The 25,040-nt window shown below is 29.8% G+C and overlaps 1 protein-coding gene across 7 annotated transcripts in view; it reads right to left on the bottom strand.

The window, feature by feature from the left end:
• Positions 1-603: 603 nt before the first annotated feature.
• Positions 604-25,040, bottom strand: part of LOC126850438 (protein lap4) — a 28,380-nt gene continuing 3,943 nt past the window's right edge. Inside the window, exons 3-35 of one of the 7 annotated variants that reach the window (XR_007687545.1) lie at positions 23,397-23,475; positions 23,095-23,184; positions 22,873-22,993; positions 22,189-22,481; positions 21,951-22,084; positions 21,711-21,822; positions 21,417-21,583; positions 20,867-21,024; positions 20,665-20,775; positions 20,287-20,511; positions 19,784-20,026; positions 19,543-19,627; positions 18,695-18,859; positions 18,213-18,388; positions 17,945-18,082; positions 17,699-17,854; positions 17,510-17,590; positions 16,613-17,419; positions 14,733-14,840; positions 14,386-14,565; positions 13,108-13,266; positions 12,638-13,018; positions 12,221-12,373; positions 6,909-7,352; positions 6,583-6,694; positions 6,376-6,432; positions 6,177-6,294; positions 4,600-4,705; positions 4,225-4,338; positions 3,941-4,069; positions 3,498-3,698; positions 2,910-3,006; positions 2,288-2,436 (exon numbers count right to left, since the gene is read on the bottom strand). Coding sequence is in view for 6 of the 7 variants with exons in the window: in XM_050593440.1 (XP_050449397.1) it covers positions 2,179-2,436; positions 3,498-3,698; positions 3,941-4,069; positions 4,225-4,338; positions 4,600-4,705; positions 6,177-6,294; positions 6,376-6,432; positions 6,583-6,694; positions 6,909-7,352; positions 12,221-12,373; positions 12,638-13,018; positions 13,108-13,266; positions 14,386-14,565; positions 14,733-14,840; positions 16,613-17,419; positions 17,510-17,590; positions 17,699-17,854; positions 17,945-18,082; positions 18,213-18,388; positions 18,695-18,859; positions 19,543-19,627; positions 19,784-20,026; positions 20,287-20,511; positions 20,665-20,775; positions 20,867-21,024; positions 21,417-21,583; positions 21,711-21,822; positions 21,951-22,084; positions 22,189-22,481; positions 22,873-22,993; positions 23,095-23,184; positions 23,397-23,475 (5,861 nt within the window). In the remaining variant the exon portion in view is untranslated. Of the gene's footprint in view, positions 2,437-2,909; positions 3,007-3,497; positions 3,699-3,940; positions 4,070-4,224; positions 4,339-4,599; positions 4,706-6,176; positions 6,295-6,375; positions 6,433-6,582; positions 6,695-6,908; positions 7,353-12,220; positions 12,374-12,637; positions 13,019-13,107; positions 13,267-14,385; positions 14,566-14,732; positions 14,841-16,612; positions 17,420-17,509; positions 17,591-17,698; positions 17,855-17,944; positions 18,083-18,212; positions 18,389-18,694; positions 18,860-19,542; positions 19,628-19,783; positions 20,027-20,286; positions 20,512-20,664; positions 20,776-20,866; positions 21,025-21,416; positions 21,584-21,710; positions 21,823-21,950; positions 22,085-22,188; positions 22,482-22,872; positions 22,994-23,057; positions 23,185-23,396; positions 23,477-25,040 lie in introns of those variants that run through there. The other 6 variants (XM_050593441.1, XM_050593444.1, XM_050593440.1 and 3 more) reach the window with 6 other exon arrangements.

Below are 25,040 nucleotides of genomic sequence, written 5' to 3'. Positions count from 1 at the left end.
TCGTACATCGATAACATTGAATATTGTTATTGATATTAATAAGCTTGGATGCTGGTTGGTTAAAGCGACAGGATAATCTGATCAAATTAGTGAAACGGAATCCGGATTTTTTCTCCGTTCAATTATACTCATATATTAATTATGCTCTATTAATTTAAAAAGTAAAAAAATTTGATCTTTATCCCCAACATCCAAACTATCGATAATATAATGTCTTTCAAGTGCCTCTGCTGCGAACAGCAAAGTTATGATGAAACCACTTAATTTCACTTATTGGTCCCTCATTCTTAATCGCACTTTAAACCGCGGTTAATCGCAATTTTATTTAATTTCGCTCTTATTTACATTTATTGGAAAAAATCCATTTGCATTACCTATTGAATAAATATGTATTAATCTTTTTTTAATAATTAAACAATGTGAATATTCGGTATAAAATAATATTCTTAAATCTAAAGTAATATTAATATTACAAATATATATATTGTGTGGATGATAAATTATATATAAATATGTAAAGTGTGATGTATTAAATTCATCATAAATCGTATATGTATATATATATAAAATGTATAACATATATATACTACTAAAAATGCATCCAAGGTAATAAAAATGTGTATTACATATATGCAAAATTTGTTTATATCTTGAAACCATCGAACTATAATTGTGAAAATCTACATTTGCTCTTGATGTTTTATTGACTCCTCAATGTTGATAATTTCGCATTAAAGTAAATCAAGATTTAATATTTTTTTTTTTTTTAGTTTTGACGGATTTACTTTTTTTACAATATCTATTACAGATCAGAATATCTTCATAAAACATATATTAAAGTCAAATAAATAAAATATTTTACAAACGCAAGATATATAGATCCTCGATCAACTTAAAGCCTATAACATTGTCTCGATATTGTAATGTATTTTACATGATATTCGCAAAATAATTATAAAAATTATAATTTTAAAATACATGTAATTTTCTTTAGCACGTTGCAATGAATATAAATAGTTGATATAAGAGAATGGACATTATATAAAATATTATAATGCACATAATTATATAAAACATAGAGCCTTATATCTGTAATATTATGTAATTGCATATTTTTATCACATCATTCGTATATCCCTTTAAAAAAATCATTATAAATATTCTCGAGGAGAGTTGGACAAGAGAAAACAAAAATGCACAATTTTCACTATGCGTATAAAAATGCAATTATGCTCGACGATTTTTCGTCAATACAGAATAGTTTCCCTGTCTTTTGTTTTATAAATATCATGTATTTCTAACGCAACAAAAAAATTATTAAAAATCATGTTTTTGTACATATCCATATTAAAATAATTAAATTATACACAAAAAATGACCCAAAAAATAATAATTAAAAGAGACAGCATAACATGAAATGTCATGGAATTTTCCATGCTATTATTTGTCATTAGAATATTAATTATTTTTTCACCTCTTTTTAAACTTTCATTTTTTTCTTAAACTATTTTTATTTTATACCTCGTAAATTTCGAATTAGTAAAATTTTAAATATATTGAACATAAGATACATGTAAAATATATCGGTAATATAATGTATAAATGAAAATTCAGTAGTATGTGTTCAACATTAAAATATACCAATCTGTATTATACCCGTTCAATTTATAAAACTACGTTGTATACATACGCGATACACATATAGGATAAATAAAAATGATAATTATAAATCTGTACACAGACGATATGAAAGTATCGTATTTACTACCAATCACGAAGTTTTATGTGTAAGCATCTATATTTTTTAACGAATACGCTATGTAAAAAATCAGGCTGCTATTTTTTGTTTATATATGTCAAATTTATTATATTTATCTGTGAGAAAAAGGAAAGATATAAAACGCGCGCAGGTACATACATCGCAATAATACGTACCAATGAAAACTTAGAAGTGATATTGGAAACTTAGAAGTGATCGATTTCGCTTTCGAATATACACATATGTGCACGTATATGCATATACAATTCATTTATGTAGTATAAATGTATATAATTGTAAGCAATATTAAACACATAATTTGCGTATAATAGTCGAATATTAAAGTAACACAAAGATTGTTATTCAGATATATTTAACATCAATGTTTCATACCTATTCGTTAAAATGCACATTTTCTGTCAGTGACGACCTCTCTTCGATCGCTTTCGTTTTTTCTTCTTGGTAGAGACGACGGTGATGCCCGCGTCCGTTTTAGCACTAGTAACTTCAGTCGTGTCGATCGTAGTATGAGAATCTGTTTTTTCCTCCGCAGTGCTAATGGCGATATTTTGTCCCGCGATATCTTCGCTTTCGCTGCCGGCATCGCTTACACTCTCCACGTCGTCTTCCGCGTTACTTAATTCTAACGATATAATCTTCTCTCTCAGAGTCTCTACCTAATTATGAAAATGCGTACATAGTTATTAATTTGATCCTATCTGATTTTTCATATTGTATGTTACGGTGTTTATAGAAAATATATATTTAAGACAATACGAGTGTGAAGTTCTTTTATGAGGCTTACAACGGTGACAACCTAAAAATTTTGCGATATCTAAAAGCATACATTAAAATACAGGATACACATAGGCTGAATAACGCAGTTTAAGTTGCATGTTTTCTAGAATATATATTACTTTACTCCGGAATGTTTAAAACGAGAGTACAATTCCAGAAAAAAAATACATTATTCGTCCTATGCTCCTGGACATTTTTTAAAGGATGATAACTTTGCTGCGTCTCTATATGCCATGAAAAGCACATCTAGAGTGTAAGACATGCGAGTAGAGTTAATGTGTGCACAAAATACATACAGATGTGTAGCTGTAAGCTTAAAATATATGCGCATAAGATATAAAAACCAAATTACCGATAAAATTCAGGTAAAAGTTGTTAGTTAGATCAGTAGAAGTGATATTCGTAGTTCAAGGTGGTGCGTAACGTACCATCGATGTAAGCGATGGACTCTTGAAACAATAAACACAATAATGTTTCAACAAATAATAAACATGACGTTTGGATGCATGAAAACGTAGATAAAAAAAAAATTTGTTTTAACGTTTCTACTAAAACGTTTCTCTAAAATGTATATCTTTGTGTAAAGCCTACTGAATTTTATCACCTGTTACTTTCTAACATTGCTGATTCGCTTCCCATGTTAATATTACCGATAACAATTTTTAATCAATCCGGATGTAAGATAAAGAGTTAATCATAAGCTTGCAACAAGCTTCCCAAGATGTGTGCAATTTGGCATAAAATAAAATCCATATTTTTGTATCATAAATTGGAAAAAAAAAAAAACCTATTCTCGAGTAAATGCGGTGCACTGTAGAAATCATTTGCAGTAGTGATGATTTGTAATTGTGCTTTCTCTCTCTCTCTCTCTTTTTCCTCCAACGAAATACGTGTATGTGGTACTTTAATCGCTGATGCGAATCTTTAGAAGGTATAATACCTGACGCTCAATGAGCTTCTCGACGTATTCAACAGTTCGTACACGACGTTCACCCGTCACCTCGTCTAGATATTCCTCGGTACGCCGAGTGACCTTCTCGTCCACTACTTTCTCAGATTCGCGTATCTCTTTAGGGGGACCCACTTTACTGCGCACGGCGAGTTTAGGGAAATCCGCGCTAGAAGGCCGTAATGTAGCGAACTAAGGTGGTAAAAGACAGACAAATGGGAACCGTTGTAATAACAATGAATTTTCTCTTACTTGATGAATGTTATGTTAATTTAAGGCGAGCAAGGATAGCAATTAGTATACGCGATCACGAGTTAAACACACAACTTTGAAACGATCTCAAGCTTGTTATGAATATTTGTGTGTTAGATTATTAAAAAATTAATTCCCTCTTGCAAAGGGGTGGAGAAATACTCTTTTTATAAGATACTTACTTCGACCGTCTTTTCTTGATCGGAAACAGGATCAATTATATCGGCCACATCGTGCGTTTCTTCGCTTTTATTAGAGGTGTCCATTATCTCACTCATCTTTTTGATCACCATCTGTGCTTGAAGCGCATCCTATAAACAAAAAAAAATTTCAACATATCTTGACAATAAAAAGGTTAGTTATTATAATTCAAGCAATTAGTTATTATAATTCGTTAATATATATATTTATATACGCGTGCGTGCACAGACATATAGACATACATATAACGAGTTTCTAATTTTACCTGCTCAAGGGATTTAAGACGAGCTTGTCGCCAAGCGGCGCGTTTCTCCGCTCTGAGCGCTCGCTGTTCCGCGGGGCTCAGAAAATGTTCCTCATCTTCATCCGAAATAAGGCCCTGGTGGAAAAGAAGAAATTTCGAATATAACAAACATTTTGCGAATAGAATGATTATTATAGGAATTTATGCTAGATCCAGTAGGTCGAGAGTGCTCTCTCCTCTTTTCAAATATATTAATATTTTATTTTTTAAAATATTATTGTTTCATAATTTTAATCAAAACATTGTAAAAAACGTTATAATGTATATAGTACTATTTATCAAAATAATAGATAAGTGTAAATAATAGATAGAAGTTTATTATGAGAGATATAATACCTCTTGTATTAATCGTTCTTTCAAACGACGTTCCGCTTTTGCTGTCCTCACGCTGCTGGGAACATTCTGGATAAGAGGGATCGAAGTTCGCGAGCTCAGTCGGCTACTGGAAGGTAACGAGCATGCATACTGACGAATGATATACATATATATGTTACAAATATCGTGTTTATTCGAAAAAAAAAAATACAGAAGCAACACATTATAATTAGTACTAGTCAGATCGTTCGCATTATTGATGGAGGCTTGCAATATGAGCGTACGTATTTTTTACGCGAATGGGACGGATCATTATTATTGAAGTGTAGTATAATTATTGCCATATTTTTTGCATATTCATAAGCATACTGCCATATTTTTCGCATATTCATAAATAATATAATGCTCAACCGCCATCAATTATTAACTATTTAAAGATGCAAAATAGTTTTATCACATTAATCTTATAAAAAATAGAAAGAGAGAATGTTTTAAAATTCTAGTAAAAATGGAATTTTTTTATAAAAAAAAAAGTTACATTATTATTCGCTCATTGACTGTTATTGAGCCTGTCACAGAGATCGTGCATAAAGAAATCTTTTCTTTGTTTCGTACATAATAAAACTAAGAGAGAGAGAGAGAGAGAGAGAGAGAGAGAGAAAAATTTATCATATAATTGAATACTTAGACATATCATAGGCACGATATGTAACGAATAGAAGCGTATAAGCGGATTTGAAATTTATCGTTATCAGAAAAAAGAATGGAAATAAACGTATGTATAATCAATTATATTGCATGCAAAACATAATTATGATATAGCGATTATCGGATATTTGTGAGATTTGAAGACGAGCTTTTCTAGCGAGACGATTTGAGATCTGCATCACCGTCGCTTTAGAAGACAGTTCCGGAAAACTACCGGATTTTAACAATCTAGTGTTCTAAAAATCGATTATCATACATCGTGGAATGATTATCCACGATTCATAACGCAACCCTCGAAAGTTGGCATTAATAAATCGCATTTATTTTTCAGTATAGCAATACTGCACAATTAAACAATAATTTAATTTAATTAAAATATTCAAGTATAAAATATTAAATAAATTTAAATCTTAAGTGAGAAATGGAAAGATGATGCATATCGCTCTTATTGGTATTCAAACACGGTAAAGTATGAATGTGAATATCCAATATTGTAAAGACATGCGCATAATCGCAAAGAAATTATATTATCCTAGAGATAGAAACGGACAATACTATGCTAAAAATACTAAGCATATTATATGAATTTAAAAAATATTATGTGTTCTTTTATGTAGATTGCAAATCTCTCAGTCAACACATACATTCAATACAAATATAATATACTAACATAACAATAAATTTTTTCTTTACTTTAATAGCTGCCTGCATATTACGTTTTATTTATGCAAATAATTGAATAATTTTTCGTCTTATTCTCTTATAATACTTGTGTACTAAAGATTCAGAATTTCATACTTGTTCAAACTAAATGTCATAAACTTTTCCACATATACGCGCAAAAATTGTATTATTTTCAAAATAATTTAAACGTGATAATTAAAGCTTACTTAGGTCGTCCATTATTTTGATCATCCATTCTGAGATCCAAATCTTCAAGGCCTTCATTTTCGTCAAGCTGTGCCCACGATTTTAATTCGTCTCGCGTCAAAGTTGCAATCTTTTTCTCTATAAAAACATTACATTAAAATAAACGATATAATATAAAACTGTGAAAAATTATAATATTAAATATGATAATATTCTTACCTTCTTCTTGTCTCATTTTTTCTACTTCGTCCTGACTTAAGAAGCTGAATATTTTATCTGTAACATGTATATATATGATTATTTATATACATATATAAATTTGGATATGTATATATTGATCATTTGGAAGTGATATATATTTTACAATTATGTAATGCATAAAATATACAATATAACCGCGCGGGAGAAACACACACATATTCTCACCTGGTTTAGGCGATGGTTTCAAATGTTCTTCCATGGCACTTTCAAAGAGCTTCTTTTTATCGCTGACTGACATTTTTGTTAATGGTGGCGTCGGGGAAGAAGTTGGAGATTGCTGTATTTATAATATTTATACATATAAATAATTATCGTATTTATAATATTTATACATATAAATAATTATACATATAAATAATTTATACATATAATAATTTATAAATATTTATAAATATTTATCAATATTTATAAATTTTGCATCTTTTTTTCCTAAAATATTGGGAAGATGTTAGTATGTTAAATTAAAAATTAGACATGCTTTTGAAACCCACCTCAACCTGAAAATTCCCGTCAACAGAACGTGCTATCTGTCGCTTGCTAAGGGAAGCCGAAGTGTCAAGATCTCCCCAGCATTCGGGAGCGGTTAGTGGTGTCGGGGGAAGTCGGAAACGTGCATGTTGTACGTAGGGTGTTTCGTAAGATACGACGGTTTGCGGAAGATGGGTGGACGCTTCTTGCCGAATTGGTTGCTCTATTGTTGCGGATAACATAGGTTTGACATGAGAAGGATGGGTTGTGCCGCGATTCGTGTTCTTTTTTGAGATCGGCGGCAGATCGGCAAACGTGATACTACGTTTAGACAAAGATTTTTTTTTCGTCGGAGAGGGTAAAGTGTGCATAGAGGTAGAACGTTCGAAACTGGATGCCTTAGGAAGAGTAGCTGATTTCGACGAAGAGAAGTCCGTTGATGTTCCAGAGGTCTCATTCGTTCTTGACTGAATAAATAATATGGAAAACTGTATTAATTATTTCGGTTAATACGGAACACGCGATGCAGAGTGAGAAACAAATTAAATGGTAAGAGTAACTCATCACATAAAATAATCAATTACATGCGAAGCTACTTGATATAAATTGTAAAAAAAAAGAAATATATATATATATAATTTATAAAATTGTAAAAAAACTATATAAGAATGATTTATATGAATAATAAAAGAATGATTTATAAATTTAAAACAATAACATGCTAATTGGATAACTAAATATTGAATATTTGCTTTTATAAAGTTTGATAATCGTACTTTAAAACAGATTTATTTCCGCCGAGTGCTACATGTCATACAAAATCTATACGTTAGGATTTAAAGAAGAATTTTTTCAAACTTCTTTGTCCGATCATCTCGCGGCTCTCTTTACGATCGTCCGATAGCGTATGCATCCTCTCAATTGTACTATTATTGCAATAAATCATGCAACGTGTTGTACAGAATTTCATCTGTGTAAACATATGTGATCATCGGTACATGTTAAACACGTTCGCTCATTTTATATAAAGCTATCCTATATTTTTTGTACCCTATCCATCATATATTGATGTAGTAGCGGAGACTGTGTATGCACCACGAGAGTACCCCTTAGGATGTTTGGTTTTTTTTTTTTTTTTTGAGTAAATCTCGTTTGTGTGTGCTACTCTACCCTGGACTGTATATATTTACCCTGTAGAATAACTCAGTACGGATGTCTCACTCATCTCTCTCATTTCGAGAATTGCATATTTCTCGACAAAAAAAAATATTTATTCATATTTCGTAACATAAGAGAATTTCATATGTTTCATTTATATACTCTTATTGCTTTACATCACTCTTGTACAAGATTCAAGCGAATCTAAATAAGCACAGGGTATTTTTACTCGGAAACAATCTTCAACGAAGAGAAAAGGTTTTCGCAAAAAACTACGACAATAACAACAGCAAATAATGAAGAAAGAATTATACGTGAGTATAATCTCGTTCGAAATAATCTTATACAGGATTATTTTGTTTCGTATTTATTGGATTTGAAAAGGGAAACCAGAGATTCGGTTCCACGAAAATTGTTTCACGGTGAACAGTCTCCTCTACTGTAGGATATTATACGAAATATAGTAAATTGATTTTTAAATGAAACTGCGTGTGCGTGTGTGTGTATGTGTGTTATGACAATATCCTGCAATTTTTTCTTATCTAAACGATTATGAAAAAGTATCTTCATCTTAATATACATCTCACAACAGGAATAACTATCAACCACTTTCAGAAAACCTCTGTGCGCATAGGCAGATTATTTTAAAAACGTTTAAATTTCATTCCTATGCCGATTAACTGGAACTTTAACATTAACATCTCTCTTTCAGATACTTAAGTAAATATTTTTTTATATGGCTTATCCGATAATTTTGTGTAGTAATATATAAACATCTGGTCCATTAGAGTTATGCAAACATATAATGATTATAGAAAATATATAGATACATTCATTCAAATTTCAATAATGATATGACTCAATTACAGTATATATTGAATATAGCAAATATTGAAACTGTATTAATAAATCTAACTGAAAAATGAAAGCCAATATTTAAGATACGCTCATAACGCGCGACATTGTAACTCTTAACAAAGATCGAAATATTATTTTCTTCTTATAAAGCCTGTATAAGAAAACGTTCCAACATCGCGTCGCCTCTCACCGGTTTATATGCTAAAGATCAAATTAAGAGAAATTTGATAATCAGAGCATCGAAATTTTCCGAATAGACGATAATGTGTCGAAAAATACGGTGATGTGATAGTGCAATCTGAAGGCTAAAATAGTATTCATCAAGCGTAAAAATATCGCGGAGAATCATCATCTTCTTTCTAGGAAAAAAGCTGTTCTTTTTTTTTTTTGTTGAACTGTGTTATTAATGGAATTGTGTGCAAACGTATAAGTAACAAGGCGCATCATGCGCTTCTATAAAATTAACAATACTATGTAGATAATATATATAAAATTCTCAACCAGGAAATATATATAATTTATATCTATATATATAGTCTATTTTTGGAATTATATTCTAATCTTTTTTTTTAACGCGATATAATACAACGCATTGCTAGAATCAATTTAATATCTGCTCAGATATTTTAACAGCGAGGTATAAAACAATTACCGACAATTTTATTTATAGATGTATCATGAAGAATATCACTTATGTCTGATTATTTATAAAATAGTCGGAATATTATTTTTTTTACAAATACGACATTATTAATATAATCTCGTGTAGAAAATATGTATGCTCTTTCAAATCATTTGATAAAATGTAAGTACGGAGAACGATATTTGTGCTTTAATTAGAACATTTATAATGTTCTTTTCTTGTGATAAAGTGACGACAGATCTTAAATAAATCGTAACTATTTTCCGTCAGTGTTCCATTACATACGAAAAGGAAAACATTAAGAGAACATAAATGCATATGGAGATAACGCTTAAGAATAGATAATTAATTCTTATTTAAATGACCAAAATATGTTCACATTTACGATTGTAATAGACTAACGAAGATTTTTAGAAACTTGTACACAAACAGACCATTTTTATGTCAAAAAATTGTCAATTCCTATATCACAAATCGCCTCCTATCTTTATAGCAACCATTCGTTCGATAGCTGAACAAAATCACGCAACTGTTAATCGAGATTAACTGTAGCGACCAAATTTTATATATGTCGCATATATTACTAAATTTATATTCGCAAACAAGCTTAAAGATTATTATACAAATCTTACTAAAAAGATTCCGTATACATAATAGAAATATATAAGAGAAATTCTTTACTACAACTTGCGTCTTTATCTATCACAGAAATATTTTCCCTTGTTATCCGACATTTATATAATCGCGAATGAGAACATTATATATATATAAAATTATATAATATATATTAATATTACATATATTATATATAATATTATATATTATAACTCAATATATGTATGTAATATATATTTATTTATCCGTATTGCGTGTATGTATGTACGTATGTATATGTATGTGTATGTATAGATGTGTAGATGTATAGATGACAATTTTTTCGAATCGGGTAAGATATCACATTTATTTAGATATCATTTATGTGTCATGATTCGAAATTCCTGTCCTGCTATATTTTGTCGGAGCAAAAAATTAATTACAGATTCAACCCAACCGTCAGCGTATTTCTCGATACTTAATGTCGTTAATGGCAGTATCAGTAACAAATGGAGTAACAAGTGCCGTATAACATTTGGCGGACATATAGAAAAACGCAATGATAAACCATCGTGAATACGCGAGTTATACAATGCCACTCTTTTGTATGTTAATGGAACTCTTAGAGAACGTTTTGTTATGGCAATATACGCAATCCTGCGGAATCGGAGGCATGGACGCAGACACACGGGGAAAATGAGTAGAGAGACGAACGATTCACTCCTGTTAGAGGGCAGCCAAAGTAGCGCTATCATCTTCCACTGTCTGTAAACATGTGAAATATCTCTCTCTTTTTGGCGCTCAGGAGAGCATGCGATGCTAAAGACACCGAGACAATTGTACATTTCATGCGCCATTTAGGGTTTCACTTAATGAAATTATGTAATAGATCCTATGTATGATAACAAATAATTTCATGAAATTATTCACTCAGGTTTCTTTTTGCGAAAATAAACATAAATGTAAAAAATACAGATAACTCTGTTAATAAGTCTGTCTTAAAGAGATTACATTAGATCGATTTTAATAAAACCAGAATAAAGATAATTCAATGAAATATATAAAATAATTTAATGAAAGTTCTTAATTGGAAATATTAAAATATCTACATGGAATAGTACTATTTCAACGGAAAAATTAACATTATTTTATGTGGATGTGTGTATATAGAGACAACAGTACCTTAATAAAAAAAAATAATTTCGACAATTTTTGTAAAAAATATAAGAAGATATAACATAAGAAGCTATTAAAATAATTACTTTAAATATCAGAAAATTCTCTTTCTTTCTGTCTCTCTCTTTATCTGAATCTTCACATTTCATGCTGCACATTTATATAATTGTATTGTATATAATTGTATAGATGTGTGTTTTGTATAGTGACATAATGATTAAAAGTTAGTTGGATTATCTCGTACAAAAAAAATCAGTTGATCATTGATTTATTTCCAGATCAAAACTCTTGATCTGGCAGATAATCATTTTATAACAGTACAAATACTATACATTAATTTATACTCTCCCTCCTTCTCTTCTTAAGAAATTTAAAAATTTTAATCTAATGACAAATCAATGTTTTGTATATTTATGTTTTCCTTTATAGGTTGTAACAATATTGGATAAAGTTTGAAGGAAAAGTATAAAATATATAATATTTTCATGCTATGAAAAAAGCCATGCCAAGCTAATAAAAAAAGGGCAATACTGATAGTAAGGATGCATATGTGTGTAACATTACTACTATTATTAAGTATCAACAAATTATTAAGATCAAAACATGAGGAACACAACATTTTATAAAATAAAAACATTATTATTATAAATATATTTCTCCAAATAATAAATTAATAAGAAATGTAAAAAGTTATCAAAACAAATTCTTTTTTATTAAGAAAAATCAAATTCAAATCGGAGGGTTCATAACTGTAGAAAGTAACAATCTGAGATAATTTGTTATATTCTACATGTATAAGATACTACACACGTATATATTTTCAAATTTATGTTAAAATTTGAAAAATATAAGATACGTGACTAATAAAAAAAAATGAATTATACATTAATGCATTGTATTACTTACATTAGGATTCTGAGGTGCTAGTGTGTGTTTACTCATAACAATCGTCGTAGTTTTGAGATCTTTGGTACCTCCAGGTGATTTTGGTGGTACCATGTCGACAGGACTGTTCGATTTGCTTACAAGTGATTCTGCCGCTCGTACAACATCCATTACCTACGTCAAAATCAGACAGTACAAATATAAATTGAATTATTATATACTAATCAAATTTATTTCCGGAAAATATGTTGGAATAAATATTTGGAAATTACATATTCGTTCTATCAAAGATTATAAAAAAGATTAATAGTTCTCTATGCACAGTAGTTTTTACTAGATTTTCAAATTTAAATTATTTAAATGAAAAATATTCAAAAAATTTTTTTTATTCAAAATTTATAAAAACTCAACATTTGTTGGAAATGTATTGTATCCTACTTTTTCGGGTGTAGATTTCTCCCTCTGCTCTACAAGCGCTCGCTCTCGTTCCTCTTGTTCCCAAGCGACAAGTTCAGCTTTCATTTCTTGTTCTTGCCTAAGAATTGCAGCTTCCTCGTCATCTCGATCTAAACTGGATACACTTTGCGACAACGATTTAATACCTTCCGCGGCCGGATCTCTCGATTCGTTAGACACTTTAGCTTCTTTAGAATTTCCATTGTCGGATAATGTTAATATCGGTTCAATTTCACTTTTGTCGTAACCTTTACACACAACCAATGTGATCGTATTCCCCGAGCACCGAAGGATATTGACAGCTTCTTGATGAGTCGCACCTAATAACGATGTGCCATTGACTTCCAGTAGTCTCATACCAACCTGTTGTAAAATATATAGACTTTAGCATAAATAAAATAGTAAATTCAGTTAAAAAATAATAAATAAATATATAAAATGTTAAAACTTACCTTTAATCGTCCGTCCCTTTTGGCTGCACCACCTGAATTAATTTTTGATATAAAAACACCCTCATCGGTGTGATCGAGAGGATTGCCTTTCTGTCCTCTTCGACCTCCCTTAATGTGCATACCAAGCTTTTCACCTGCTTCCTTCGTTATCACTAATTCCTAAAACAGATGATATCGACTTTAAGCATATTATTATTTCTCTTTATTTCAAATTATTGTATAAAATATAAAGATAAATGTTACAAAACTATATAAATCATTTTAATTTTATTTAATTATAAATAATTATTATTTTAAATGTATTATTGATATGATAAATTGTTCAATTATAATCATTAATATTTATTTATGCACTTTAATGATATTTGTAAATTTAAATTTAATGGATGAGATGTAGAAAAATTTGTGTTGTAGAGAGAATATTAAAAATTTAAAAAAATTAAATTAAAGAATAAGATGACTCAAATATTGACATTTGAAAAATTGCAAGAACAAGTTGATTAAATGTTTGTAGAGTAAAAATCATCATATTTTAATTCATTTTTTGATAATATATGTTAAGTATAATTACATGATGCAAAGCACAAAAAAAGCACTTGAATAAAATAAAAAGTTTCTGTATAAATAATAGCATAAGCAAAAGCGAGTCATTCATAGTAGTGAAATTTGCAGCCTTTTCGTGTGAGACAAGCATATAAATGAGGATATAAAGTTATTTAGGTCAAACGCATCGAGTACTTACTGTCACAGAGATGTACTCTATTTCGACCAGCTTGTGGGGCAAATTATAAGAAAAAGTTGCATTAAGTGAGGAAATAAAGCACCGCGAATGTTGTTGTTTGCAACTAACAAGCATTCTTTCAGTGTTAATAAAATGTGAAAAAAAGAAGTTTTCAAAAAGTTATTCACTTATTAAATAGAGTGCCTGTTTAATTCTAATTGTAACATAAAAAGATATAAACAAAGTATTCTTTTTTTAAGAAACAATCTCTTAAAAGTGCATCTAATTTACAAAATTATTGTGATTAATGATTTAGAAATTGTAAGAAGTCACACGCATTTCACTAATCACGTGTTGCATTCAGTCTATTTGTCAAAAGTGACAGGAAGAGAACGCACAATATAATTTTGTGATATAAAATTGATGTGTAAAGTTATACTTAATCTGTAGATTTACTTATACAGCTCTATAAGCATCGCTAATCTAAACAGCTATTTAAAAAAATAATGCCGCGTATTGTGTGCGCCTATTGCAAAGTGCATCTACTGATAATTTACCTGATAATTTTCCGGAAGGGGGTCATGTTGGATGGTGAGCACAATTTGGTCCCCTGGTCTTAAAAGTTCCATTACTGCTTCTTGATGTGTGGCTTTTGTTACATCTGTACCATTCACTTTTAATATCCTATCGCCCATTCTTAGTTTACCTGATTTGGCTGCTATGCCACCAGGAACAACCTAATATATTTACATAAAAATAGATAAATACAAAAAAATTACATGTATATAAAATTTATATATAATAAATAAATCTATATATAAAATATATATGTATAATATATTATATAATGTAAAAATAATCAGATAAATATATTTAAAAAAAGACATAAAAATAAGAAACTTACATGAGATATAAAAATTCCTGGTTCTTTTGCACCAAACGGCGTACACGAATGATCGGTTCCCCCTATGATGCTGAAGCCCAGCGAACCTTCTTTTACAAGAATAACATCCTAAAAAAAAACAATGTGATTATTAAATTAGCCATATATTAAGATATAAAAATTTTAATTTTACAAAATGTCGAATTAAAATAAAAGCTTAAAGTTTATGTAGTTTATAATGTGAGAAAGATGTTCCAAGCTATGGATTTTAATATAGATTTATGGAAATAAAACTGTGACAAAGATGTACTTCTCTACTTATCCCATTTTATTAAGATTGTTGATATGGGAAAAAAAAACAAATCTACACTACTTACCTATTTCCATGCCAGAGGATAAAGTAAATTCTCTGTTTATTATAGTCCATCGTTAGTTACCAAAATTGATTCTAAGATCACCATCAACATATTTTTTAAAAATAATTTTACGAAAAATATATATAAAATTGAACATAAGAGAAATATAATTGAGCAAAGCATCACGTGTACGTTTAAGAAAATTAGCTAAAAAATTGGCAAAATAATGCACAATCTATAATTTATATTCTGATACAACAATTTCTCCATAATCATTCTTTTAGATCACACTTTTGCGTGAATATCTGCTTAATTATATCGCAATTATGTATTTAATTTTATATAAAAAAAAGCTATATTTATGAGAATTGAACAAGACTGCAAGACAGGATGATGATGTAAAAGCAATGAAAATTAGCGTCCAATCTTTTCTTTAATTTCTTACACTTTTTTACACTTTTTTTAAAAGCAATAACTCAAAATATTGAAAAAAGAAGGTTCAAGAAGATTCAAAAACATATATATAAATATTTTTTTAAAATTGATTATAAAATTGATTATTGCTTTGACAAAATCATAATTAATTCATAATTAATTTTACAAGATTTATATACATGTTTTAAAATTTTTTTTAACCTTCTATTTTAATATTCTGATTTTATTTTACTTTTAGAATTTTAAAATCATAATTATCATCATAGCATGGAAATAAGCTTTATGTTAAAAATTAAAATATTGTTTAACAAATGTAAAAAAAATTATTTATTAATCATTAATTATTAATCATTTTATCATTACATCTATTCTTGAATCCGCGTGCGCGTATATAAACAATTTTTTTTTAGGTAATCTTTAACTTTTTTAGTTAATATAAGTCAATGGTTCTTTAAATAATTATCACGGATTAACTGATATTTCGAAAATTCAGAATTTCAATGAGCGATAGATAATTTTGGAATAGATACGCAATTAACGGTTGCTCAAACTGTGTTCGTCATTCATTTTAATATAAGCTTAATTTCTCGTAGATTAACGCGGATGTTCAAAGATTTTAAAATTTTTCACAGCTTTCGACATTCCAGCCGCCAATCTCGCATTATTATGGCTGGATTCCGTAAAGCACATGGTATATAGATATATGCGTAAATATATTCTTTACAAAAAGACTATTTTTACAGATTCATATATAAAATGAATATCTTTCATCGTTAGGTTCAAATAAACATGCTTAGTTTTAAATTGCCTATATAGTTCTAAATATTTCGTAGTAATTATTTGTAAGACAATTGCTTTAATATTCGCATATATCAAAATACAAACAAAAAGTGTAGAGTAAAAATAAAAGTAAAATATATGCTCAGATTAAAAAATAAAATATAAAATAAATTTAAAGCAAATTAATAAAACAGCATAGATGCGCACAATACATGTATAAAGTAGCAAGATAAAAAAGATAAAGATGTTGAGCTTCTACACGAATGTGAGATTAGGTTGATAGCTACACTACAAGTGCAATCCATTTGATTTAACTAAGCATGCACATACCTCGATAATAAGCGGTTGCATCAACTGGTTGTCAGTCACTCTAGTTACGACGGTCTCGGTGAGTGTACTCTTTGTGATGGTCTCAGTAACTTTACCGAGTGTAGTAGGAGCTGGAGGGAAGCTAACATCCCCAGGCAATGTATCGGGCTGCTTTATCGTCACTGTCACAATGGGGCCCTGATGGGAATCTGGTGAAGGCGAGGATGTTGGAGGTCGAAGGAAATGAGCAGGGATCATAGCTTGAAATTCTTCGCTGGTGATAGGCTTCGGTACCTGTATGTCCTCTTGCGCAGTTTCATCCGGTCTAGGGTCATGAGAGGTCGTAGTTGCGGAACCGGTATTATTCATAGGTGACGTCATCGAGATGCTATGCCTCGGAGCCGGCTGCGGATATGATGCTTGATTAATCGTCGGGCTGAGAGCCGTTGGTGAAACGTTTTTTTCCGATTCGCTTACGCCGTTCATTTTAGGCGTTTCATTGACATCGTCGACCTTCGCAGGTAATGTTGGCGGTGGCGTTTTCGAAGTGGGACTCGGCGACAGTGCCTTATCGGCGTCCATGGAGCGGCGGTATCCGCCGTATCCGGGTCTATTTGCCATATAACTGTTGGCATTGTACAAGCCTGTGTAAGGTTTCGGTGCACCTATCACACGCGGCGATTTTTCCGATGGAGTTACGACGGTAGCGGGGTTTGCTTGAGAAAGCGGTATTTCCCGTTCGACGACTAATCGAACAAACCTTTCCAAACCAGTAAGTAAAGCCACTGCTTGTTCATGTTTAGCTCCTCTCATATCTACCCCATTAATCTGCAATGTTTACGAAAATGACAATTTCCATTAAGATATATGTTTTATCATCTAGTGATAAGTTTATATACTCGATGAAAACATACTTACAGATATTACTTTGTCCCCGACTAATAATTTACCATCTTTTTGGGCAACTCCGCCGTCCGTTATTCTTGAAATAAATATTGCCTAGAAGTGATTAAATAATTGATTAAATAAGTGATACAATAATTAATTTCAATGCTAATTAAAACGATATTAAGAAATGATAAAAAATTTTATTATAATAATATTTACATCACTATTATCTTTAAATGGTGGTGAACCTTCTCCGCCAGCAATACTAAATCCAAGCCCATTTTGGTCTCGTATTAATGTTGTGTGAAAAAGAACAGACACCATAGGTTCACTGCTTGTTTTCAGAGAAGATATAGGCTCGGGAATCCTTTTCGACTATGATATATTAAATTCAAATTCATTAATCATACATATTATCGTCGACAAATTCTCACTATCAAAAATATTTAGACACGAACGTGTTACCTTCGCAGTTTCATGAGTCACGGATGCGTCGCCATTTTCTAAAGTATGCGACAATGCTGTGGATGAGACATAAGATGTCGCACTTGGTGCTCTACTTGTGCTTAAACTAGAGCATACGGAATCTTTTCTCGTCGGTGCCTAGAGAAGAATAATAACTAAGCTCTATCATCACAATTATATTAATGCGCTTATATTTAAAATAACAATTTATATCAACCAAATATTAATGCGACATTGCTAATTAGATGACAATATAATTATTTAATACCTGTTCATATGGCGGAATTATCCTTGTAACTTCCCTTATGATATTCAATATAAGAACACGTCCACATGCTTTTAATACTTCTACAGCATCATAATGGTCTACATTCACTACTGATACTCCATTTACAGATATTACTTTGTCACCTACTCTCAAACCAGCCAAATCCGCAGGTCCACCTAAAAATGAATAAAATAAATTGTTATTTTATGTAAAAAAAGAATGAATGCTCTGTATAAAATAAGTTAATCTCTAAGCTTTAATAAAAAATGTTTATATATGTTTACATATGTAATAATGCAACAAAGTTTTTTTATAACTATAAAAAAAAAGAATATTAAATATGTATATAATTGTGAATCAAGATATAAATAGATCGCAAAATCATGTTAAATACAGACATAAATAAACAATAATAAGAACTTGTTATGCAAACAGATTTCACTGTTTTTGATAAAATTATTTATTCATAAATAAATATTTACCTTCAGTAACTCTTGAAATAAAAATGCCTTCGTCGTCGCCTTTAAAAGGCGTCGATCCGATACCGCCAGCTATTGACAAACCTAATCCGCCAGTCGTTCTTTCTATATGAATCTCATATTGCTCTTCCCGTATCTCCAATGCTGGTTCAACATCAGATGTTGCATCTAAAATAACATTTTTAATTATTTGATCATGTGTTGTCAATACAGTTAATAATTATATTTATCTGTCATATGTCAATGTTTACCTCTTTTAATTCTTTTGTTTTTAATATAACATTTGTATTTTCTTCTAGGCATTATATTAAACAATTTATCTTTATTTTATTTATGTAAAAGATATTATTTTATATGTATACTCTCGCGCAAATATTCTCTATTATAATTGTCCTTAATACTTCCTACCCACTGAGAAACATATTGATAACTAGATTCGAGATAAGATGGTAGGTAAGTTGAGTACAAAATATATCTTATCATGTTTCCCCTTCTTTTTTACGCGATAAATTCATGAGTCATGCATAACAAATTTTTTAAATTCTTTATCATCACTTTTCAATGAAAATTTTATCGATACATATGATAAAAACTTACTTCAAAAAAGTAAATATATTATTATAAGATAACAGATGTAATAATGATAAAAACTGAATAAACAGATGTTATTTATAATATATAAGCTCAACTTATTCAATACCCATACTCATAAATGTAAATAATTAAATATAAATAATTAAATTTTTATTATACTTCAATTTTAATCAAAAGTATAAATAAAATTGTAAATAATTAAACTTTAGCATAATAATAATTATATTTCAATAATTATATTTAATTCTTAAATTTACCTTGATTATGGGCATCGAACGTTTCTGTAGATTCTACTTGTGAAGGTAAAGATGTAGAAGTGTCGTCGGATTTTTTCAAAAGTGCCTATAAATGCAAAATGCATGAAATATAATTGATTAGATATATCAGCAAATATAAATATTGCATATCTTTTATAAATTATTTGTTAGTATTAAATATTTTTATGTTGCAAATAAATGTGAAATTTTTTATACAGCAAAAAATACATAAAATATTAACCTGCGCTATAATAGAAGCAACTTTGTCCTTGTCAATTGCTGTATGAATGCGTTTATTTTTCAAATGATGCGGAGTATCTCTACGTTGAAGTTTATTGGGCTTATTTGAATCACAAATATCTTCATTATTTGCATCTTCTGCAATACTAAATTCGACATGTCTTTGCACATCTTCATTTTCAGATTCCTCTTCGCACTCCTCCCTTTCTTTTGATTCTGGAATGGAATTTTCAGCTTTTGCGTTCTGCGAAAATAAATATTTTAAATTTATTTAAATAATTATTTTAAATTATTAAAATAATTTAAAATAATAAAAGATAGAGAAATCCTTGGGAATATATATAAACTTATGGAGATATTATATTATACTTAATAAATAATCATTTTTATATATAAAATCAGCACATTAAGACAAAAGACAATTGTAACTGATATGATTGTAATTGTAATGATTATTTATGTAATCATTATTAGACTAAAAATATGTCTCTGAATTTTACTTACTGAGTGAGTTTCTGTAGCATACTGAACAGGAAGATCATCTATTTCTTTATTAATTTGAATATCCGTGCTATCTGATTCAATGCCAGATGTTGGTGATTTATGATTATTTTGTACAGTATTACATTCTATGTGCTCTTCTTGCTCAGAAACACTTTGTGGCACATCTGCAGTATTGACCAGTGTCTCTGATTCAGTTTTATCTAATCCAAATGTTTGAGAAACATCCTAACAAAAAATTTAAACTAATTATTTTACAAGATAATGCAAAACAAAAAATCCATTAAGAATATTATCAAAATCAAGAAATTAAATTCTTCTTGGTGTCTATTAAACCAAGAAAATAGCTTGCTAAAAAAACAAGCTAATGATGAAATATACCTGTTCATCTGTAGATTCTGATCGACTTTCACTTTTTCCTTTGCTGAATAACTTGTGTGCTTTAGCTTTCAATTCTTTTGGATGTGGTGTATTTTGACGTACAAATGGAGTCTATTTGTAGAGATAAATAAAAAAGAAAGAGATGAAATAAAGTATTGCAAAGTAACATATAAAAAGGAAGGAAAAAGAGATAAACATATACCTCTTTATCAGCTTCTGGTGGTTCATCAGTAAATTTCACTGAATGTGTTCTTGATGCTTCTCTTTCTTGCCAGCCTTCATCATCGCTGCTTGTCAACTCACGCATCTCACCACCTTGAACATTTCTTATACCAACCAACATTCCCAGTCTACCTGAATCTAAAAGAATGAGATTGTCAGTTGTGCATAATAATAAATATAGAAAAATCAGAATAATCAAATTATATAATCTTATCAATGATTAATAGAATTCTTTTCAATTTAATTTGAAGACTCTTAGTTATATAAATCTAAAAACTACTAATTTATGCTAAATTTCCAAGTAAAGTTTTGAAAAAAAAACATTTATTTTGCATTATCTTATGTCAATTAGCGTACTTTATAATCATTCAAATTTTGTAACATTTTCTAGCTAAAGTAGATCTGTCATCATATATGTAACAAAATTAAAATTTGAAATATGATTAGATGATTAGATTTGATAAAATAGTTTTAAAAATATATACAAATAAATAATAAGCAAAATAAAGTGATTAATTTTAATTACTAACCATCAGGATGGAATTCCAATTGTGGCAAAAGAAAGCATGTTAATACTTCTTGACCCGTTTCCTCGTCAATGTCTGTTTGAAACGTTAACATTGGTTGCGCCTGATTTTCGCTTAACCATACTGCTTTTAGATTCAGATTGATCAAAGAATATGGTAGATAATGTAATCTGTGTAACAAAAATATATGCATAGTTACTTATTGAATAAAGTAATCTTCATAAGATATCAAAATCTTTTGTTATCATCTTTTTTTACATTTAATAATGCTGAGGTTATTGCATATAAGCTGTATACCTGTTGCCAGATACATCTAGAACATGAAGAGCATTGCACTGTCCCACTTCAGTCGGAAGATATTGTAATTTATTGTCTCTTAAAGACAATACACCCAACTTTTTCAAGTTTCCTGGAAAATGGAAAAAAGAATAAAGAAATTGCAATTATCCAGTATGTATCGTTTTCTTGCAATTTGATTTGGTATGTATTTAACACTGTATAATAAAGAAAAACATCTTTTATATTATACTATCTTACCAATTTCTATTGGTAGAAATTGCAGGCTATTTCTATCGACATTTAAATTATTTAAATTGTGAAGTTTGCCTATCGATACCGGTAATTCTAAGAGAAAATTCTCTGTAAGAATTAATTCCTGCAAATTCTCGCACCTAAAACGTAAATAAAGTAAGTAAACTTTTCATATTTAATCAGTAATTCATCCTCATTTCTAATAAATTAATATAAAGATTAATATAAAGATTTAGATTTTCACCTTCCTATATTTGAATTTAATGTAGAGAGTCTATTTTGATCTACTTTGAGAATAGTTAATTTCTTCAGTTCACCAAGTCCGTCGGGTAATTTCTCGATAACATTCTGTGATAAATGCAAGTCGGTTAACGATTCGAGACCGCCGATTTCATCGGGAAGATCCTCTAAACGATTTTCCGAAACGTCTAAACAGGCAAGCGTTTTCAGTTCGCCTATTTCAGGCGGCAAGTGTTGCAATTGATTATGATCTAGCCATAATTCTTGTAGCGCTGGTAATTTTCCTATATGCGCAGGCTAGAAAAAAAATAATAAAATTGCTTGTTCCTATAATTAGTTTATGACTGAGAATTATATCTAAAGCTGTAGAAAGTTTCATTAATCGATATAAAAATATCAGATAACCGAAAGAACAATAAATATAGATAATATGCAAAAACTTATAAAGCTTTAAGTTTATAAATGTTAAAGTAAAATTTATAATCTCAAGGATAAAATTTTTATCCACAGGACTAAAACTTTATTAAAAGACTCATTATTATTATTATTATAAAAATAGTAAAAGTAGAAATGCCTGTATAAAAATATAATAATAAAATATAATACATAATTTTACACTCAAAAAAACAAGATTTTTTTGTCTTCGTTTGCGTTACTGGTGATTTCCCGATAAGATCGTCAAACTCACCAATTCTTCGATCTCATTATCACCGAGATCCAACCGCTCGAGTTTGAAGAGCTGTGAGAGCGATTCAGGCAAGGATTTGAGCAAATTCTCCCTTAATTCCAGCGACTGCAATGCCTCCAAACTACAAGTAAAATATATACTTCCAATAATTTACGAAATAAAGAATAAATGTTATGTAACAATACCTGAATACTGTAGCTTTGAGGTTTACTGCGATATTACCTTCCAAAATCAGGTGGCAAGTTTGTAAGGGACATATCATTAAGTCCAAGTACAGTTAAATTCCTTAGCTGTACGAATCCCGCTGGAAGCCTGAAAAATATAATAGATGAGAATATATATTGCTTAAAATCTAGCTTCTCAATCAATGAGAATACACAACAAAGAATTGTGAAAGGAAAAAAAAAAAAAAAAAAAGAGAAAGAAAGGAGAGACAAAAGAGATAACGCCAAATCTTTTCTATAAACTATATGCGTTATTTGGATATAAAACGTATAGAAGGAAGATAAGAATAATTGACTAACCTTGGAATAGGATTACTGCTGAAGTCCGCCACCTGTAGCGCCTGTAAATTCTTGATGTTCTCAGGAATGTCCGGTATATCTATAAAATACAAGGTAAACGTTATTCGATAATCATCAATTATAACTGTAACTTTTTTTCGATGGAGTTCAAGTAAAATCGTTTAAATATATCGGAACGCAATCGCGTGTCATACATGTTAATCATTATGTTAATTAATCATTATATGAGAACAACAATCTGAAATTATATTTTCATTGAAAAAAGTGTGCGGGTGAAAAAATAAAGAGCAGTATAGCTTCGGGATATCCTCGAAACACGCCCATATAACTAACTCGACGACGTGCTCTTTTTTTCCGATATCTCTGTCAATGATATTTAATATATCGCTGGAAAAAAAAAAATTGTGAAGGCTACTCCACGTGTCTCGCTTCACGGACATCCGAGTAGAACGGCTCCTGCGTCAAATACATCGCGACACTGACGAGAGGAAATTACAACAAAGCGTGATTCCGCTAGAAAAAAAATTCGCTTCTCTCAGTCGTTGACTTTTTTTGTCACGCAAACGTACGCTGCGGGAGAATGACGTTTCGGTAAGAACTTGAACGTCACGAATGTGTCATCGTAAAATTAGGCTCTGGATGTGGGGAAGATTTAGGTGTATATGTACAGGTGGGTGTCTGTTCCATAGCTGCTGATACAACCAGAAAGATAATGATTCTACATGAAAAAATTAGTAAAAAAAAATGTAGAAAAAAAATTGTTTTCATACAAAACTTTTTTTTTTTCGAGAATTAGCGTTAAAAATTTAAAACTTAATAACACATTAAATTTGAGGCAACTTGATTTAACGATCGTGTGTTACACATCGGATTTATCTCGATAGTATAGCTATTAAGATATAATATATAAAAAGATATATTTTTTCTGTTTAAAAAGTAAAAGTTATCCAAATATTTTATACACAACAATTTCTCCTAGTAACTTAAATTATTTCAAAATTTTTTAGTAAATGAAATATGTTGCATTTTTATATTTGCATACTAATAGTCATTATCGAAACGTATTCGCAGACATACAACAGCAAGACATTAAAAATTCTTAAATTCTAAAAAAGTATAAACATGTTATTAATTTTTCAAATTTCGAAATCAATTTTCTCGAGTCTTGTATAAAAAAAAAATTATTTTACATTTCTTTTATTTTTTCTATGTACAATTATTACCTTTACCGGCAATTACGGGACTCTATATGTGTACTCATAAATTATCGTAGTTTTAATCGAATATAACTTGAAGCGGAAACACAAATTATCGTTAGGCTCGATGAAAGCACATTTGCTAAAGTGGACATGATTAAAGTGCTTTTAATTGTGTGAAAATTGACAAGAATATAAAGATGCGCGTTCTTTTTGACATTTTATTATCAAAACAGATGCAGCATCGAAAATGAAAGAATGCCGCCAAAAGAGCTTGTAGGCGGGTGAATTCACGCTAAAAGAGACGACGAGGGGTCGATTCTATAGATGTGGACGAAAAAGAATCTACGGTTGGATGGAGATGAGCGACGGTCCAGAGGCCAGACAGCCTCTCTCTCTCTCTCTCTTTTGTGCATACATACATACATACTCGTACATATTACATCCT

The sequence above is a fragment of the Cataglyphis hispanica genome, chromosome 6 (genome assembly GCF_021464435.1).
Source record: "Cataglyphis hispanica isolate Lineage 1 chromosome 6, ULB_Chis1_1.0, whole genome shotgun sequence".
NCBI lineage: Eukaryota > Metazoa > Arthropoda > Insecta > Hymenoptera > Formicidae > Cataglyphis > Cataglyphis hispanica.
Note: the sequence above shows the minus strand (reverse complement) of the source record. Positions and strands in the feature narration are given on the sequence as shown.